Source organism: Phyllopteryx taeniolatus, chromosome 11, assembly GCF_024500385.1.
Source record: "Phyllopteryx taeniolatus isolate TA_2022b chromosome 11, UOR_Ptae_1.2, whole genome shotgun sequence".
Taxonomy (NCBI): domain Eukaryota; kingdom Metazoa; phylum Chordata; class Actinopteri; order Syngnathiformes; family Syngnathidae; genus Phyllopteryx; species Phyllopteryx taeniolatus.
In genome coordinates, this window is record NC_084512.1 from 13555601 (window position 1) to 13576015 (window position 20415).

The following is a 20415-nucleotide window of genomic DNA, read 5'->3' on the forward strand; positions in this document are numbered from 1 at the left end:
GAGGTCAGCGAAGCTCCCCCATCCGTTCCTTTCACTGCTGTTTCCTCAACATGGTCAGCTTTAAACTCGCCATTACAGTGGCATTAGCATAGCCTCATAAAAGTCTTATTCTAGAAATGATAATGACCAGCACACAGCAATTCTGCTGTGCAATTCTAACTGGTAACTGTGAAATGAGGTGAAATCAGGGATTAAAGCGAAAAAGCATCTGGCTGCAAGCTAGAAATGCTTTTAATGTGCATTTTCAATTAGCTGTATTGATTTTTCTGATTTACTCTTGTTGAATGAGGACTGGCAATACAAACAACAAAAAGACTAAAGATACTTCACTGAAATGCCCAAAATCTTTAACGCACATTCTAATATCTAATGATAAGTGGGTTAAATGGCGTAGTTTGTGAAAAGAACTGACTCTTGGCCCTGCCACGTACTGAGCGCCTGAACTGGAAAATCACAAACACAATAGACGGATGGCAATTCAGACTAGGTGATTGGCCCTCGAACATAAACCAACATGCTTACAATGGAAAAACTGGGACCCCTGGTGTTCTTATCTGGAAACAATTTTTTGAGGGCCACACGTACCGCATTGTCAACATGGAGCAAATGTCAAGGAAGAAACAGATTGCCTTGGCTGCTGTAGCTGTATTATAACAATACAAAGACAGGAAACGGGTGAAAAATAAGAGGATATGTGGATTTAAGACGCCACTGGCAATAACCATTCATTTATATATATATATATATATATCCATCCAACCATCCATTTTATGAGCCGCTTCTCCTCACTAGGGTTGCAGGCGTGCTGGAGCCTATCCCAGCTATCATCGGGCAGGAGGCGGGGTACACCCTGAACTGGTTGCCAGCCAATTGCAGGGCACATATAAACAAACAACCATTCGCACTCACATTCACACCTACGGGCTATTTAGAGTTGTCACATTTTTGGGATGTGGGAGGAAACCGGAGTGCCCGGAGAAAACCCACGCAGGTACGGGGAGAACATGCAAACTCCACACAGGCGGGGCTGGCGATTGAACCCCGGACCTCAGAACTGTGAGGCAGACGCTCTAACCAGTCATCCACCGTGCCGCCTATATATATATATATATATATATATATATATATATATATATATATATATATATATATGTGTGTATATATATATATATATATATATATATATATATATACATACATATATATATATATGTGTGTGTATATATATATATATATATATATATATATATATATATATATATATATGTGTATATATCACACACTACTTATTTGTTCATTGTGAAAGTTCATGTTATACGGCCATTGCATCTGCGACATTGCGATGACGTTCACCTGCGACTGAAATTTTGAATGGCAGCAAAACTAGAAGCCTGCACTTCAGTCTGGTATTCCCGCGATGCTCGGTGTGCCTTAACGTCTTCCTACTTGTTTCTTCATGTGCCAGTCGCCTAATGTGTATTTTAACAAGTGACAGTTATCCCTCAAATACAGTAAAATGATGTTGGGTTATGACATATTGTGGAACATGGAGAAGATTCTGAGACTTGACAAGTGATGAACATGCCCACCCATTTTTGCCAATATTTGCAGATTATTCAGACCCTTTTATAGGAGACGTGATAATCACAATGATGCAATGTTGTTCGTGTTGTCAAAAGACACAATAGATATACATTCTGAATAAATGATAAAATAAAATACAATATAATAATATAATAAGATAGTTAAAATGAAATATCAGGGCAATGTTGCAGTCCTGTGTCACTGTTGCCATAGAAATGGCTGAGACAGTGGGTTAGCAAACTATGAGATGGCAACTGCGGCAATAAAGAACACTTTAAAATGATTTAGAGTTGAATGGTGATTGCAAGTGCAATAGAGGAAGAATAGCTGAGTGATGTGCCCTCAGCAAACAAATAGCAAAGGGACAGTCTATACCATAAATCCAGCGGCTATCGCATGCAGGTCTGCAGTGAGCATGGGAGGTAATTACTGGCTCTGAGGCATTAAAAGGAGTAGAAAGTCAGAAAAAGATTTGTTCCCTTTGCAGGTGTGTTTAATAGATCTATGAAGGATAGCGTGACAAAGTCTGTCTCCAGAGGCCCACAGCTCCTCTCCCAGGTAACAATCTCACCTCAGCATAAAATCTGAATCTGCTGTCATCATTTGGTGAAGCACAAAATTGTGCATACTGTATACAAAAACAAAACTTTTGCATTTCATAAATAAAGCTTCTCATACATTCATCATGGTTGTGCGTTGCCCTCAAGCTATTTTTTTTACTGATTTATAGGATAGGGAGTAAGAGTTGAAATTACAGTAAAATTGTGATCCACAAGAGGAAGAAAATCCTCTTTCTGGTAGACAGCTAAAGAGAACCAAGGGGAGCGATGCTCCAGCAGAGAAGTCATTATTTCTCCACGATCCTCTCTCATCTACAGAATACATTAACTTCACAGTACATTGTCTCAGCCTGAGTGCCTTCATTGCTTGTTTTTTAAAGTCTTGTAGGCAATTAGAACAAAGGGATAGAAAATGGTGCGCTGCAATAGTCCTCAACCCCCCGCACAGAGATTTTCGAGCTGGGACAAAACAAGCTCAGTCGACCCCTCGGGACCTTGCATGAGAATAAGGAGAAGCTCTGGTCGTGCTCGACATTGCTGCACATTGACAACAAAATATGAAAATAACAGAGAAGCCACCATTTTCCCGACTGAATGAGCCAAAAACCATGAACGATACTGTACCACAAAAGCTAGTAAGTAAAACCTTCAAATTCAATGAACATTTTTAACACATAAAGAGTATATTAAACAACAAAGGTCATCCAATCAAATCATACAATCTATCACAGGGACATTCAATTACATTGCCAAAAAAAATAAAAAATAATGCAGGAAAATGTCTTCAAGCCCAGGCTCAGAACATCACAGCATGAGTAGCAACTCTGTCAACCAGAGCATATACTGTATGCTGTTAACATCCGACTGTCAAAGAAGATACAGTTCAAATGTCCATTGTAATTTTTGACGAATAAAACATTTATTGAATTCAAATAAAACTAAATGTTGGAAAATAAAATGAACTAAAACAATCCTACTGTGCTAGAAAACAGAATAATAAGTTCAGTGTGAGTAGTTAACTAGTTTATAGTTATTAAAAGTTAAATAGTTTAAACCCATTTTTACAGTTTTTGGATGTTGTTGTTGTTTTTCAAACAGACCAATACCTGTTTACCCTGTACTCTCTCCCTTGGACTTTAGTCTCTCTCCTCTGCTTGCCTACCTCGCACACACCCACTCACTTCAACTGCACAGGTGCGCTGAATAAAGATTTGACTGGCTGAGTTGTGTCATATTATATTATATTATATTTCTATCATGAGCAGAAAAGACTACTGTAAATCTCCAATAATTGACGCTGGTTAAATTACCAGCGATCGTCAAATTAATATAAAAATAGGTCTGGGTCTGTATCGAAACACTTCTAGGTTCAGGTCTGGAGCTCGGTTAACAAGGTCTTCAAGGCTTGAGCCATTTTAACAATGTAGACTTGCATGACAGTATTCTTCAATTAAACTTCATCTGCATCTAGGGAAATAATCTTAATTGCATGCACAAAACAAGTAATGATAGACAGAGTGATTATAGTCAGTATCTAGTACACCCTGAATGCATAATGTCACTGCAGAGATTTATCATTTAAACATCTAACTGCGAGGCCTTCATTACTGCGTACGGACCAGTGTTACAATACCTTCTCAGACTTATTTGAGCAGTCTAATGAAAATAGTGCAGCACTGTGGTGGAGAAATTGAGGAGATTCATGATAAGAGATGAAAATGCTGAAACATGATTAGAAATGGAGTCCTCCTTCCATATTTGCTACAATGATGAGTCAGAGGAGAGTAATCGCTGTACATTTGATGGTTCACTGATTTCACTGTCATTGTCTTTATCTGCAATGAAGAAGGAGCTGCGAGGGGGGGGGGGATCACAATGCTGTTAAACTGCATTTAAATTATAGTCACCTTATATTACACAGAATGTTCTTTCTTACTGTTAAAAAAAAAAAAAAAAAAAAAAAAAGCACAAGATGAGATTGTGTCCTTCAGGGCCGGATGGTTTTGCTGTCATCATGAAATGGGAGTCTGCGATTAGGTATGTGAGGGAGGCTGGAGGAAAGTGGGGTTTGGGAGAGTGTAAACACTGAAATCTAGTCTAATCCCATCTCAGAGAGCTAAAGATACACTCCTCCTTGTAAGAGGAGTCAAGGTAACTCAAGGAAATAAGGAACGTGGGGGAGTGGGGGTGCCCTTGGGAATCACTCTTGACTATGTTGTTTGGAAAGAATGCATTCTAATGAACACAACCAGCTCCAGAAATGATTTTCTTTATCGTCAATAAAACACTTACTGTGGTTGCAGAGTTATATCTAAACTAGATCAATGAAATACATGAACTTCAGTCATTTCATGTCTCTTTTGTGACATAATTTAAAAACTACTTTTCTCATTTTCTCTGACTAAATGTGACACTCTCAAAGCCCGCCAATATACTGCGCATTAATGAATAAATAATTCTGAGGAAGCAACTGGTGTGACTGCTGATGTGAGAGGAGGGATTCTCACAACCCACTGCCTCCGCCTATAGAACAAGCCTTATCAGCAATTTCTCCCTGTCAATTGAATGTTGCAACAACAAGGTAACACATACATTTTCTGTAAGCTGTAGGATCTTTCCTGTCTGAGTTTAACACACAAAGACTCCCCTTTGATATCTGCAGAGCAAATCATGAATATATATAATTTAGATATGACTATTGTGGGTTTTGCTGTGGAAAATGTCCACTCATCCATTTGAGGTCTTTGTTTGACACTGTTAACACACATTCAGTCTTCTCTTGAGCGTGCAATTTAGAAATGGGTATCATCTGTACAAAATTTTCAAATGACTTGCAAAGGTTGGTGAAGCACTAAAAAAGCAACGACAACGTACTGAGTGTAAAAGAGTCATTTCAGTCTGTCTCTTGCCAGTTGTCTGCAAGATCATTTAAAAATCCTGAATCACAATATTAGCACATCTTACTGATCTGTACTCAGTAAGCCTGTACTCCAGTAAGCCTGTACTCCATGCCTGTACTCCATTTCATGTTCTTCTTAGTATCTTGTTAGAGTGCCTGCATGCATTTGGAGATTAACGGTGTGTATATAACAGGTTGTCTCCATTTTAAACTGACTAGTTACACTCAGATGAAGAGCTGTGCGTTAAAAATACCTTAGTCTTGGTGAGAATAAAACTGGCCAAAATGCACTTCAGCATGAGCGAGACACAAACACAGACGTTCTGTTTCCTAAGGACAGGCCCGCTTATATCCATGCACAATGACTTTGTGTTTAAGTTAGTGTGTGGACACCTGGGAGCTAAGGCAAAACCAAATGGATGTTTGTGCGTTGGAGTTTCCTGTACGTTTTTATGTCTGTGGCGAGACCCCTATTGCGTTAAGGATTAGTGATGTCAGTAAGAGGGTGCTGGGAAGAGGTCATGTGGTACCCAGCTGAATTATATCCAAGTCAGAGATGCACAAATAATTTCCCATAGTGCCTGCAAAATCCATAGTATTCGGAAAAGAAATAGGAAAGTAGAAAAGGCCTTTTCTTGTGCCACCATATTAAACACCGCTTGGTATTGAGTGAGTATGGCTTTCCACTTACGATGTGCAGTTTCAAGAAGTCTCCAAGACCGGAAGAGCTATCCACCCTCACAAGGACAGCGTCCTTCAGGTGAGTGCTGAAGCCAATGGCTAGCCGGTCTGCCCTTGTGCTGGGCCTGTCGTTTGGTGGCCATGTGTATGTAATGATACCACCATCTCGCCCAAATATGTACGTTGTTCCAGCTAGAGAAAAAAGAGACAATGACAAACACATGTTAATGAAGTGTGCTCGTACACTTACAAAAATTGCAATACATTAAGCAGCATGAAGAGCCTTCATTTTCATCTAAGGGTTGGACAGCTGCTTTCCTCATAATACCGTGCACTTACTCATGTTAGCGCTACACCTCTAGAGGGAAGAAATGCATCTGAATGTGCAGCCATGTCCCTGTTGCCCAAGTAACTGGCATGCACGGTCATGTCTCTTGTGCTTCATTAGTAGCCGCAAAGACTGTGGCATTATTGACTGACTGGTCCAATTATGGCTTTTGGTGACCTCCGCACCAGCTATTTCCTGTCTCTACGAATTACATTGTTGTCCTTAGGAGCCCATGAACATGACCTGGAAGATAGTGGAGTCATTTTAATTACCTCACTATTCAGTGAGACAGACTGCAGCATAATGCCGTTAATAGATGGGAGTGATCCCTTCTCAAATGATGAAGGAAGTGGTCAATTAAACTAGGAGTCTGTGGACTCCGTCCACTTCTCAGCACACAATATCACTTTTGCCAGGTGCTACAAGTCAAATGAATTGGTTTCTTTGCTAGTACATAAACAAACGCAATAAGGTTACGTTACGGTTATGTCACTTAAAATGAACTCTGATGTGATTGCTCTGCCAGTGCCGTTTATTCGAGCATCATATTTTAAGATAAGAATTTACAAGCTTACAAGACATATCATCTGCTAGCACATCTGCCTCACAGTTCTGAGGACCGTGTTCAAGTCCCGGCCTCGCCTGTGTGAGTTTGCATGTTCTCCCCATGCCTGCGTGGGTTTTCTACGGGTAATCTGGTTTCCTCCAATATCCCCCCAAAAACATGCATGGTAGGTTAATTGAAGACTCTAAATTGCTTGTAGTTGTGAATGTGAGTGAGAATGGTTGTTTGTGCCCTGCGATTGGCTGGCGACCAGCTCAGGGTGTAGCCTGCCTCTCGCCCGAAGATAGCTGGGATTGGTTCCACCACGCCCAAGACCCTAGTCCGTAAAATGAATGAATATGAATAAGCCAATGTACTGAAGCCTCGAGACGACATTTTTGGTAACAACTGTTGTTTACTTACGTTTTGACTTTAGGCTTATGTTTTTCACAGAGCAACTTTGGAGTCCTCATGTGTCTTTTCATTTGGTCCAGACTAGAGTACTAAACGGCAAATGTAAGCACAACCTAAAACTGCACTAACATAATGTATATACAGTAAATATGTGTGATGGTGAGAGAAAGAAAGGGAAAGAGAGGTAGAATATATTGTATATGTATGTAGATGACAAAACTCCATTATTTCCATTGACGATTACAAAAGGAGCTGTGTGGTTGCGTCTGTCTGTGATAGCGAGGAAGAGAACACTAATGTAAGTGAGGGAATATGTTAATATTCATAGGGGTAGGAAGTTAACAGCCTGAGTTTGAACAATAGATTGTAAATCATTCTGACTGTAATTCCAATATTTTCTTGTAAACGAGTTCACAAGGATATAAGGCTATCAATAAATGCCGCATTTATCCCTATATTATATTTCCTTCCCTCTGGCTTTTCTCCATTGTGCAGTGATATAAGAGGTCCATTCTGCTGTCAACTTCATTCTTATTTCCTCATTTTGGTCAATTCGCTGTCATGCCTTTGCTAAAACAAATTGCAACATGAATTAACAACAGTATGATTAATAAATGATGTTGGGCCAGCAGATCTGTGGCAGGATTTGTTGTATTTTACTGCAGAGTATACAATTTGTAAAGCAAAATTAAATAAGACCATTAGCATTCATGTTCTCCGCATGGATTTAGTGTTTTGATGTCTGACAAATGAAAATATATTGTGTAATATATTTGTAAGGCTGACAAGTCTCGAGGCTATATTGCTGAATACCAGTCTTGTTCCACAACTGCATGTTGGATGTTGGACTCTTAATAGAGCAATTTCGTGCTGGCACTGTCTGAGAGTTTTCCTTGGAGCTACCAAACACTTGCTCCATGTTGCAGATTATTATAATTAAGCTCTTCTAAATCATGTCAGGGTTGGCGCTCACATAACCCTCAAGGAGCCATGTCCCATCTCTGTCTCTCCATATGATCTGACTCACTCGCACCATATGACATTATATTGTGACTACAGCACTGCTCATTATAGAGGACTATACCCAGTAAATCTAGCTGCTGGTGCACTTAAAGTTAATAAACAGGATTCCAATGAAAACATTCCCAGTTCCCAGCAAAGAAGAGAAACATCGCTGATTAAACCATGCAAGAACCTTTACGGCTTGTTTGTATTATGGTGAACAAGGCCTTCTTGTTGCAACTCACATATCAATTGGGCCTAAAGATGTACTTTACGACATCATATAGAGAGGTTCAGTTGCAGGTGGAGAGGAGCCTATGAGGGGCCATCAGGGACATGATTCAGGTTTACAATTCACACACACGGCAATGCTATCTTACACACTACTGAAACAGTGTCACACTCACAAATGAAATGCTCTTGTACATACAACTGACACACACGTTTCAGCTTTTCAGTATGATCTTTAAAAGGATTTCAGTGGTGTGTGTGAGAGCATTTCAGTAGTGTATTTCACTAGTGTGTATATATACAGTATATAGAGTATTTTGTTAGCGAGTATATTCAGTTGAACCGGAAGCCCTTCTTTCTTTCTTTTCTTCAAAATAAAACTTGCTTCATTCTGCTCAAAAGCATAGCAAATAATAATAATGAATAAATATGTATATTTCTATATACATATTTAAACACGCAAATGTTAGTTTTAAGCATACTCATACGCATTTGGTGCACATGCTCTCCTGACAGGAGTTCCATGCAGGTTACAGCGTGTTCCATGTTCAGAGGCAAATAGTGATGCAATGTGACTATCCGGCATGTTCGCAATTGGAGTTGAAATGGTCAGCTGCTGTCCGAATGTTGTCAAGGTTCTGATGGTCTCTGCTGACACCAATATATTGTAAAGTAACACTGCTGCTTTGCTTAAGCTATTTGTTGGCTGCTGGGAAGATATTAGTGAGGTGAACTATTGTACTTTGAAGAGGCGCATTTTAGTTTGAAAAACTGAAATGCCTCTTACGCACACGAGTGAAATCCCCTTAATCACACCACTGAAACATTCAAATACACATACACGAAACACTCTTACACACACTAATGAAATGCTCTCAAAAACTACTGACATCCTCATATAATATACTGATATACATTATGTGTTTTGTAGTGTGTATGAGAATGTTTCAGTTATGTGAGTAAAAAAAATAATCAGTAGTGTGTGTGAAACCATTTCAGTAGTGTATATGAGCAAAAGAAATCTCTAGAGCATGAGAGCATTTCAGTAGTGTGTGGGAGAGCATTTCAGTTGTATGAGAAAAAAAAAAATAAAAATAATCTGTAGTATGTCTGAAAGTGTTTCAATAGTGTGCATGAAAGCATTTTATTAGTGTGTATGAAAGTATTTCACTTGTGTGTGTAACAGGTAATCCTGAAATGTCACTGACGGCCCGTTGAAGTCCACTGGGTTCAGTACATGCCTTGGTATAATTGGCTAAGATCGCACCCACACAGGATGTCTTTCTGCTGACCTCAAACACCACTATCATAAGGAGCCTCATATTACGACTTCTTCCGAGAAACAGGGGAGGAATCCAATCATAATTACATAGATGTGATGGAAATATGAAAAGGAGACAAGGCATTTTAGATCCGCTTTCCATCAGCAGCTCACACGTCTTTCTTGGTTCACTACCAAGGCTTCCCATAATGTCTAGCGTGCAAAAATAGATTACTCGACGTGTTTTATTTTAGGTTAATTATTGATCTTTTCCATAAATCTAAATATAATTTCAAAATGGGATCTGCTACCCCAATATTGTATGTACATAACAGACAGTATGGCAGATACTGAAGGTTGGCATCAAACCAATCCTTCTTTGGAAAGCAAATGAGCTTAATTGGAGTAATAGCCGCAAAATCAGTGCACCACTTGAGTGTGAGAGAAAATAATTGGTTAACATTAATAACCTACAACATAGTGAGGCACCCCAATCAAAGGAAAAAAAAGTTTATCTTCAGGTCTCCTCATGGGAGAAAAACATTTACAAGTATCGTTATGATGTCTATAGGATTGCTATTTCCTCTAGTCAAAAAAATCATTACAGGGATTTACGAGAACACCATTTCCCATTGAAACACTCTCAGTGTCTTTGAATCAGCTACCACCAATCAATGCTCTTTAGGATTTACTGACATCAGAAAAATCATTGTGTGCACGCCCACATGCGCCAGTCTACCTCAATGTTTTGTCAACAATTAAATCATCTTATAGTTCAGTTGACAAATACAGTGAGGCGTTATAAGCACTAATGTTTAACCTCATATCGATTTAATCGTCCTTTGAACTCCATTTATCAACTTAATTACAAGTGTTGAGTCCAATGAGAGCTGCTCCTGTTCAGTGGCTCCGCATGCACCGTGGGCGTGTCTATGCCACTTCATGCCACGTCTTTATGACATCCGCAGTCTGTCCACGCTTACAATGTGTTGCATAGTGAAGAGGCCAGTCTGACTTTGATATACGTAATTCCCCTTAAGCAGGACAAATTCTTAATGCTGTATATCCACACATGCTTCTGGCATGAACACAAAACTTGGCTTGTGGCTTAGCAGTCTATTCTCAGTGGCTATGACCGGTACTACTTCTGCCTGGCTCTTTATCCAAGGTTTTCTGATCTATTTCATTAAATGTCCATCAGAAATTCTAAGAACAATGTGTGTTCTTCCATTCATACTGTACGTGAAGTGAAAAATTAGTTAATGACAAATACTGTATATGCAATTTGCAGGTAATGAGTGCTTTTAATAGTGAAGTGAGGGGTATTGGCTTGATCATTGTTTGACAGAGGTGGGGGAGTCGACACCAGGGACGTGATTGGCTTATGAAAGACTTGACTTTGACTTGGTACTAATGAGACTTGAATTGAAATTGAACTACATGGCTTGACAAGTAGCCTGTTTATATTGAAAAATCTGCATTTTCAAGATGGTGTGCCATTTGTTTTGTTTGAAAGAAAATGTATTTTTTGTGTGGTGTGTCCAAATCTGGCAACCCACCAATCTGCTGCTGAGTGCAGAGGTCATTTCATAAAGCAAGGAACATGGTTGGGGTTCTGAACATTATTAAATTTGGATTCAAGGATTATGTTTTTGATGAAATCGGCAAAATGACAATGGCAACATGCAGGTTTGCAACTCAAAAATAAGAGACACAACTATGGCATTTAACTTCATCGGTCACTATAAAACATTGGGTTAGGCTATGTGAATGTCACAGCTCCGCTAACTGATAGCTGGTTATCAATTAAGCCTCATGTAGGTTATGCATTTAATTGAGAAGGCAATAAAGTAATAGACAATACAGAGACTAGTTTGGGATCATTGAAACAAAGAAAAATGAATCATGAAATGTGTTAGTACAGCCAACAAATGCAACATTCAGGACAAAGCGGGTAATTTGCAACTGAACATGTATTGTGATTGAACAAGATTGTATGACTTGACTTATAACTTGCTTATCCCAAGGGATGCTGGACTTGCTTGAAATTTAGTGTGGACTGGAATTATCCTGGGCGACACGGTGGACGACTGCTTAGCACATCTGCTTCTCAGTTCTGAGGACCCGGGTTCAAATCCGGCCTCACCTGTGTGGAGTTTGCATGTTCTCCCCGTGCCTGCGTGGGTTTTCTCTGGGTACTTCGGTTTCCTTCCACATCCCAAAAACATGCGTGGTAGGTTAACTGAAGACTCTTGAGTTGCCCGTAGGTGCGTATAGTTGTTTGTTTAAACAGTATGTGCCCTGCGATTGGCTGGCGGCCAGTTCAGGGAGCAACTCGGCTCTCGCCCAGAGTCAGCTAGGATAGGAGCCAACGCGCTCGCGACGCTAGTGGGGATAAGCCGTACAGAAAATGAATGAATGGAATTACCTTGCTTGATTTTTACCACAGTAACTCGTGACTTGCTTGAAACTTGAGGTTTAAGCCTTCAGACTTACAATTTATGTAACTCTCACCTCTGTTGTTTGGTTTCTGGATTAGATGGTTATATCTAAAAAACACTGTGGAGGGGTTGCACATGAAGCACTTAATAATATAGGTACACTACATTTTGGAGAGGACGTGGATAAAGGAGCAAAAAGATTTTTTTTCACTTTTTTTGTGTGCCATTTTTAGGCAGGTTTTAGATATTACAGCACACATGGGTAGTGGGTAGAGTAGCCAAATATTGTATTCAAGTAAGTACTGTTACTTTAGAATAATATGACGTGATAATATGAAGTAAAGAAAAAAAGTAGTCATCCAAATATTTACTTGAGTAAGAGTAAGAAAGTACTCAATGAAAAAACTACTCAAGTAAAGAGTAACTTGTGAGTAACTTCTGATTTATTTATTTTTAAATCAGAACATGAATATCAAATACAATTTTAAAAAATAATAATATATGGGAGTTGACACACACCTGCCACTGCCACAGCATAAAAGTCCTGACCTGTAGATGATCGTGTTTAGGGCGCATCAATGGCGGGCATCGATCTTTAAATTTTAGCATTGTGTACCTGCTGCTGTTCTGCCATGAAAATACCCAATTACTGTACTTATTATATTGTCCACTCTACTGTACTTAAATTCTGTGAGTTTTCTCATTGCAGTCATTTGTTTTCTTTTCAGTGTGACTGTAATACTCCTTGGGACACTTCAGTGCACATGCTTCTTTGTGTTTGAATGAAAACAAAATAAAAAAATTAAATAAAAGACCTAAAAGAGTCCAAAAAGAGAAAAGCTGAAGTCAACCCACCAGGGCTTGGCAAGCATTCTAATTAGCAAACTTCCACAGTATTGTTTTCACTGCATCCATTGACCTATGAGCCTTAAGCCCCCCTTCATCAAGGCAATCCCCATGTAACATTTCGGACAGTGTCCAACCTGCCTCATAAGCCGATACGGACCAATCCCCTCACCCTAAATTGATGTAATTAAATTAAGTGGAGACAAATGTGGGGCATTGCTGCTTGGTGCCTTTGATTGGTCACCCTTATTAAAGTCTATAAGATGTCAGCTACAGAATTGTAGGGCAACAAGCGTAATGAAGGGAGAGAAAGTTCAAGGCACGAGCAGAATGAAGTGAGCAAATCCATAGCGAAGAGAGGAAGAGGAACAAAGTAATGAAGTATTGTGATTAAAAAATAGCCAATTAGTCATGCATTATTTTTTTTTCCTTTTAATAAACCTTTATTACCATCATTATGGGTTGGGGACTAACATCAAAACAAATTTGTAATGACTGTGCATAGCATATTGGTATTGTTGATATATATGAGAATTTGACAAAATCTTCTTAAAAAAGATCAATTCTGAGCTTTGTGGTACAACAATGTGAATGTTCTGAATTCCTGTTTGATACCAATGAAAAGAATAATGCTCCCAGGAGGGGTGTTGCTTCTATGTAGCTTAATTTACCATAGCTCATGTGAGGATGAACTTCTTTAGACCGCAAACTAGTTTCAGCCGAGGAATGTACTCCATTTTACTTGAACAACCAAATTCACACAATCAATAAACTTATTAACAATCAATTCATTCGTTGTTATGCCTAATACTGTAAAATGTTCTTCTGCGTGATACAGTTGTGGTAAATGCCTGTCATTTATCCTTACACTGTTATGCTGAGATAAGCTTTAACCTCACAGACACTGGCCTCGGGGTAGCCATACTGACCACCCTTGTCATGCTCTTCATGGTAAGGGCCCATCAACTCAAGGCTGAGAATAAAGCAGTAGCCCCTGGGCTGGTAACATTGCACCATGAGTGCTCAGTCGGCCACTGTCCCTTGAAGCCTTCTGCCCCCTCCGCTGCCATGCTCACTTCCCCTAAGCCCAAAGTGAAACATGAACCCCTGTCTTGTGGAGCAGAATGCCCCATCTAGGCCGAGCTGACAAGACCCAGTGTCCTAATGGACCACTACACCCAACGGGCCCCTTGTTGCGCCGACCAGCTGCATATCTGGCATCCCGGCCAACCGCCTTGGCGCTAATAGGAGTGTCCCACAGTATTGACAGCTTCTAATTTACTCTCTCATCATCACCTTGCCTCGTTTGCAGCTAATACACAATGCACCCTTTCACTCAGCTCAGATCAGCATTCTCGTTCACCAGCAAATGATTAGATTTTTTTGATCCAGTGTTTAATTTGCACACATCAAAAAATAGACTGCGAGAGAATGAAGCATCGCTTGATTCTCTGCGTTAAAAAAAAAAACCTCTAAGGAGAATCGTGTGCCATGAGGCATTAGTGTCATCATTATTTAGCTTCACCGAGCCTGTGTGTGAGCATGAACCAAACATCCGAGACTCTAAACATCTCTATCTTCTTTATTGTGGAGCAAGCAGATGTGGTACATGTCTGCAGTTCTCGTTAGTGAAAAAAGTGTAAGGGATGATTACACAGTGGAAGTGAGGCAGAAAACAGAGTCCAAGGCCAGCGCTCTGATATGAGACTCGTCTCGCTGCCTGTGCGCCATGTGCAGCCCGACCTGCGTCAGCATGACTACAGCTCACACAAAGAAGATGGTTTAGGATCACAAGGAGCAACTGCGCTTTAAAGAAAGAGCGCATCCCTTCGTTAGAAATAACCAGCACAATTGTGTCAACTTGCTCCGGTTCTTACAAGAAAAAGGTTTTTAATGGTTACCATTTTCTGTAAGGCCTTTGGATCGCATAGAGTTCACACATCACAATTAAGGGACCTGGAAAAAAAATATATATTCATTTTATAGCTTGAGGCAACATGCAGACACCAAAGCTCAAAAGTAGAGCGTAAACAACACCTCAAAAATCTATTCATCACATTCAGCACAAGACAAATAATCTGTTTAAAGGCATTTGTTTAAAGTCCCTCCAAACAAGCCTCTTGCTAATGTTTAGAATTGTGATGTCATCTTTGCTTGGCACTGCTTCAGTTTCAATTTTTACTGCTATTGTAAGCCATGCCGAAGACATAGCGAGAATTCCTTGGCCTTAATTGGAGGATTTAACATCTGCTTTCCTTATTACTACTGAGCCTAAAACTGTGGGGAGATATTATTCAATCAGCTGGATAACTCAATGTAATATTACACAAGGCGTAGTTAAGAGACAGGGGGAGTAAGAATGCATCAATTCTCTTCACATTATATCTCTGAGTTAAATTTGTATGCGTTGCTCTGGTATGTCCACTTTGACTTTTTAACTGAGATTATCTGTGTTCTTCTTCTTCGTTTTGGGTTTGATATCGAAATTAAAAGTATATTTTTTTTATTGAACAGATTGATGAATACAGGTCGAAGTTGAATGGTCAAAATAGTCAAACTATAAATGTTGCTTAATTCAATGTAAAATATCATTTGGAGTAATAATCACTTTAAAACTCTCATTTAGATAACGTGAAAATCCAAGCTGTCCAAACCCATAGCTATTCTACATAAAACTAAGGATGTCTTAAATAAGAAGTGGTTATGCACACTTTACTCTTCACTGCTACTGCCTTATATGATTTATTGTGTGGAAATATGGGGTAACACATAAAACGAATACTCACCCAATGTTTATGCTACAAAAAAAGCCATCAGAATTATTAGTCGAGCTGGTGTGAGAAAGCCAACCAATTCATTATTTATTAACTTAAATGCACTCAAATTTTATGAGTTAGTTGAATTCAAAATAACACAGGTAATGTTCAAAATATACAACAATTTACTTTGCCACAGTACTCAGAAGCTGTTCGAAATGAGATAAAGTTGTTACAATCTGAGGGGAACAGGTGTTTAAAAAGAAAATCTGAAACAAGCACAAATACAAAACAGAGATGTCTGTTAGAGGAGTTAACTTGTGGAACGACTATTATAATGAATTGAAAATATGTAGCTCCATTATTCTGTTTAAAAAGATGTTTAAAACAAGAGTCATAAAAAAAATGCAAATCAGGTATAAACTAAAGTTTGATGGTGATGAAGCTTGGCTATGTTAGCTTGACTGTTGTGCTTGTCGTACATGGACCCCTTACTTTTGAGTATATTCTACAGTATACGAATACATTCCTATTTCATTATTATCAAAGTCAAATCCGTACTCAGGTTTAAGGGTATTTTTTTTAATTTCTTCCGACTCGTATTGAACATGTACATTAGCATGGAAGGGCAAATTCTTCTCCTGCCTTGAAATTTTTGTTTCGTTTTCTCTTTTTTTTTATAGCAACCATTCTTGTTTGAAATTATTCGCATGTTTAATAAAGTTCTATATTTATTCATATAGGCTATATTTAAACACACGCACCATGTGCCTTCCCAATATTTACCACACACAGATACCACGCATCTGCCAACAAGTAAATTGAAAACAACAAGAATTGAATAGACGTGCGTGGGTTTATATTGTATTCTACACTGTGTTGCTCAGTAGATGCTAATATTAGTGTGCAACTTGGTGTTCAGCAAGCATGTTTTTTTTTTTTTTATCAGTCATTCCCAGCAGACCGGAGGCTCGAAGAGATGGAAGTAGCAATGAGGTTGCTTAAATCCCACACAATCCTATTAGCGTGGATTAGGGGCCAGTCACTCGCCTGCAGGTGAGCAATTGTAAACTGCAAAGAAATCATAGTTACGACAAGCCTCATCCCCAGGCCCAAAATTAGTGCAGAGGCCAGCCATTCATTTGTCATGCTGTCATCTGAATTTGAGACTATTACTAAATTGCAATTTGCTAAAAGAGGCGGTCTGTGCGGATCAATTTTTCGTTTTCACAGTCAGTTAGTGTGAGCTAAGTGGGAGGTGAATGTGCATGCGTGTTTACTGCCTCATGATGGCAAATAATTGAAAACATTCATATTTCCACTTTTTTTATTATATTTATTATATTACCTTATATTAGCATGTAGAACTATCAAATTCCATCATTCTTATAATTTAAGGACTTAAGTTTTGATTGGCACGACCGCGACCCTAGTGAGGATAAGCGGTAGAGAAAATGGAAAAAGGTTTGTAAATGTCTACAGATTCCACAAGATGGTGGGAAAGCACCAGCCATGTCTAAATGAAACGCATTAACTCAATTTACCCACCATACTTCGTTGACACCAATCATCAAAAAGCATTTGTTCAATATACTGTATATGTTCAATTTCAGTGTTCAAATGTATTGTAGCAGTTTATAAAGTACTACAATTTTCTCTTTGCACATTGCGAACCTGGAAATATTTTAGGATGATTGATTGCTTTACCTTTAAAGACAAGAGCCAGAGGTGTAAACAGATGTCAGAGGGCACAAGACATGTTCCTGATGATTCACAATGCCTCATGGGAAAAGAACTATCTGACTCAATTTCAGGCAGGACCCAGGCATGGAACGGGGACATACCGCCTTGAGTCCAAATGGAGGGGGTCTGTTTAGCTCTCTCTTTCATGCTCTCATCTTCCATGTCTCTAATCTGAAACCGGACACATTACTCATCTGAACCTTCCTTGCTCACCACACGCACAGTCAGGTCTCATATCCCTCCATGCCATCTATAGCATGGTCACCGCTGGAACCACGCAGACCACTGCAGGCGCAAAAACACTGCCCACTCAGTCTGCTTGGATGGGGTCTGCACACCAGCAAGGGAGTTGAAGGTGGTTTTGACAGGGAAAGATGAAGATGAGCGGGAACAAAGGGTGGTAAAGAGGAGATGAGTGGTGGCACACTCCATACCCTCCATCCATCCATTTTCAACACCACTTATCCTGGTTAGGGTCGTAGGTGGCTGGACCCTATCCCAGCTGACTTGGGCGAAAGGCAGACTACACCCTGAACTGGTCGCCAGTCAGTCGCATGGCACGTGTAGAAACGGACAACCATTCGCATTAACATTCACACCGTCACTGAGTGGGAACTGAACCCACGCTGCCCACACCAAAGTCAGGCGAGTGTACCACTACACCATCAGTCACCACACTCCATACCGTAGGATGCAAGTAGGTTAAAGAGCTGAAACACATGTGCATAAGTAGAGGGAGTTGTTGCCCATCACAGGGAGAACAGAATACAAGTGCAGCCTTCAGTCTCTTATCCATGAGTCAATAACCGCCTAGGCTCCCTCTAGATTAGAGTAGCATGTACCCAGATCCTTATCAGCACAGCTATCACCACGACTGGCTCACAAAAAGCACAAATACTGTCATCTTTACACTATCGCATCAGCTCAGAGACATGGGAGTAATTATATTATACAAGCCTACAACGTACAGGCAAGTACAGCAACCTCACAGATCCTCCCTTCTCTCTTCTTCCATCTCAGAAGATTTTTTCTTTCTCCCAAGACTCAAACTTCTTATTTCTTACTTCTCAAGTCTTCCTTCACCCTCCATTCATCTATTATTCTGCAATACAGTGATATCACAGAAATGTCTACAACTCAACCGAACGTTAGTTGTGACATTTACAACTGACTCGTCTCTTTAATACACTTGACTAGATGCACACAAATGGAGAAGAACACCGTATGTTAATTAATTCATCAATCAGAGGTTTTGCTAAACTCCTTAGTTCCATCCATCCATCCATTTTCTGAGCCGCTTATCCTCACTAGGGTCGCGGGAGTGCTGGAGCCTATCCCAGCTATCATCGGGCAGAGCATAAATAAACAAACAACCAGTCGCACTCACATTCACACCTAGGGGCAATTTAGAGTCTTCAATTCACCTACCATGCATATTTTTGGGATGTGGGAGTAAACCGGAGTGCCCGGAGAAAACCCACGCAGGCACGGGGAGAACATGCAAAGTCCACACAGGCGCCGCCGGGGATTGAACCCCGGTCCTCAGAACTGTGAAGCAGACGGTCTAACCAGTCGTCCACCGTGCCGCCCTTAGTTCCCTATGAATCTTAATTCATCATCATAACCAGATATTTTGGACAATTCTATGGTTCCAACTCTGTGAGGACATTTTATGAAAGAACCTTTTCCGTTCCAGCATGTGCACAAAGCAATGTCCATGAAGGCATGAGATGACTTGGCTGTGGAAGAACGCCCTCAGTTCTATCAAACAGGTTAGGAAGCATATGTTTAGAGTCAGGCACTCCCATCTAACACTAGTGACCGCTGACCTCATAAATGTTCCTTTAGATGAGTGAAGTCTTCTCACAGGAGTAGAATTTATAAATGCAAAACTGTGATCAAATCAAATTTGGTATTACATTTTCAAATCCTGCAGGTGAAATGGGCAGATGTCCTTAATAATTATATGACAGACTCCCCATCCATCCATTATCAGAGCCGGTAAATCATAAATCAACTTTAATCATAACAATGTTAGTCTCAGTAAGAACATCACATAATTATATTTAATTTGAAGGGTGACTTTGGCTATTGTACATATGTACAGTATGCATGGGTACACCATTCAGAACAAACTCTCCATTTGGATACTTAGTTTATATTTAAACCACAATGTAGATTAACTTTGATGATTGGTGAAAAATTGAGGGACTCAAATAAGATGACAATAGCTTTAACTATCCGACATCCATTGGATCATATCATTTTCTGAAAAAGAGTAACACCAGGGAATCCGTTCATAATGGACGCAATGTCATACCTCAGAACCATGTTAACTTCCTTATTGTAAAATGCCGTATCATTTTTTTTCTTTCATAGTTTAATTCTAGCTTGTGTTACAGATTTAAATATTTAATCTAAAAAGAGAATTTGTTACTTTTGTGTTAGGCAAACCACCATTACTAAACATCTAGTACATGATTACTGTATTATGAAAGGCAAGTGCACTCTATTTTAACAAGATGAATAGGATTGGGCTTTAACATATCCCCACACAAGTGCAAAACATAAACTGATTTGTACATGAACACAATAGTCGAAATCGTGGAGGGCTGCACAGTACATTCAGAATATAGACAACATAGCTGCTACAAGTTAACTGCAGCAGTAAACAGACACCCCTGGGAGGACATAAACCCCATGAAACTGAAGTAATTGGCATCACAGCAAAGACAACAGCAGGCTTTAACCTAGAGTCAGGTAGCATGTTGATTAACATGGCTTCCATTTTGTTTTTATGTACCCCTCCACATGCTGATCGACCTAAAATGTAATCACATTACTGAAAGATCTTATCTTCACTCTGTGTGTTAGCAGACTCTTAATAATGGCTCAGAGGAGATTCTTGAATATTAGGTCATGAAATATGCCCTCAGGATCTTTGGGGAGAGCTGAGTGTTGTCTACTCAGACTGGCCAATCGTTTAATTGCCTGTCTTACTTTTTTGTCTTCAATAGGCCAGCAAACAATATCCAATGGGCTGTGCATGTGGTACTGCATCTTGCTTTTAACAAATCCAATGTCAGCTAACACACTCTCAAAAGACCATCACTTGTGCTGCTCTT

The 20415-nt window shown here is 39.7% G+C and overlaps 1 protein-coding gene across 29 annotated transcripts in view; it reads right to left on the reverse strand.

The window, feature by feature from the left end:
- The window catches only part of LOC133486280 (neurexin-1a-like), a 254088-nt gene that overhangs the window by 69814 nt on the left and 163859 nt on the right, over nucleotides 1-20415 (reverse strand). For all 29 annotated transcript variants that reach the window (XR_009790980.1, XR_009790981.1, XM_061791209.1 and 26 more), the window contains one exon: nucleotides 5735-5916. Coding sequence is in view for 27 of the 29 variants with exons in the window: in XM_061791209.1 (XP_061647193.1) it covers nucleotides 5735-5916 (182 nt within the window). In the remaining 2 variants the exon portion in view is untranslated. The remainder of the gene's footprint in view (nucleotides 1-5734; nucleotides 5917-20415) is intronic.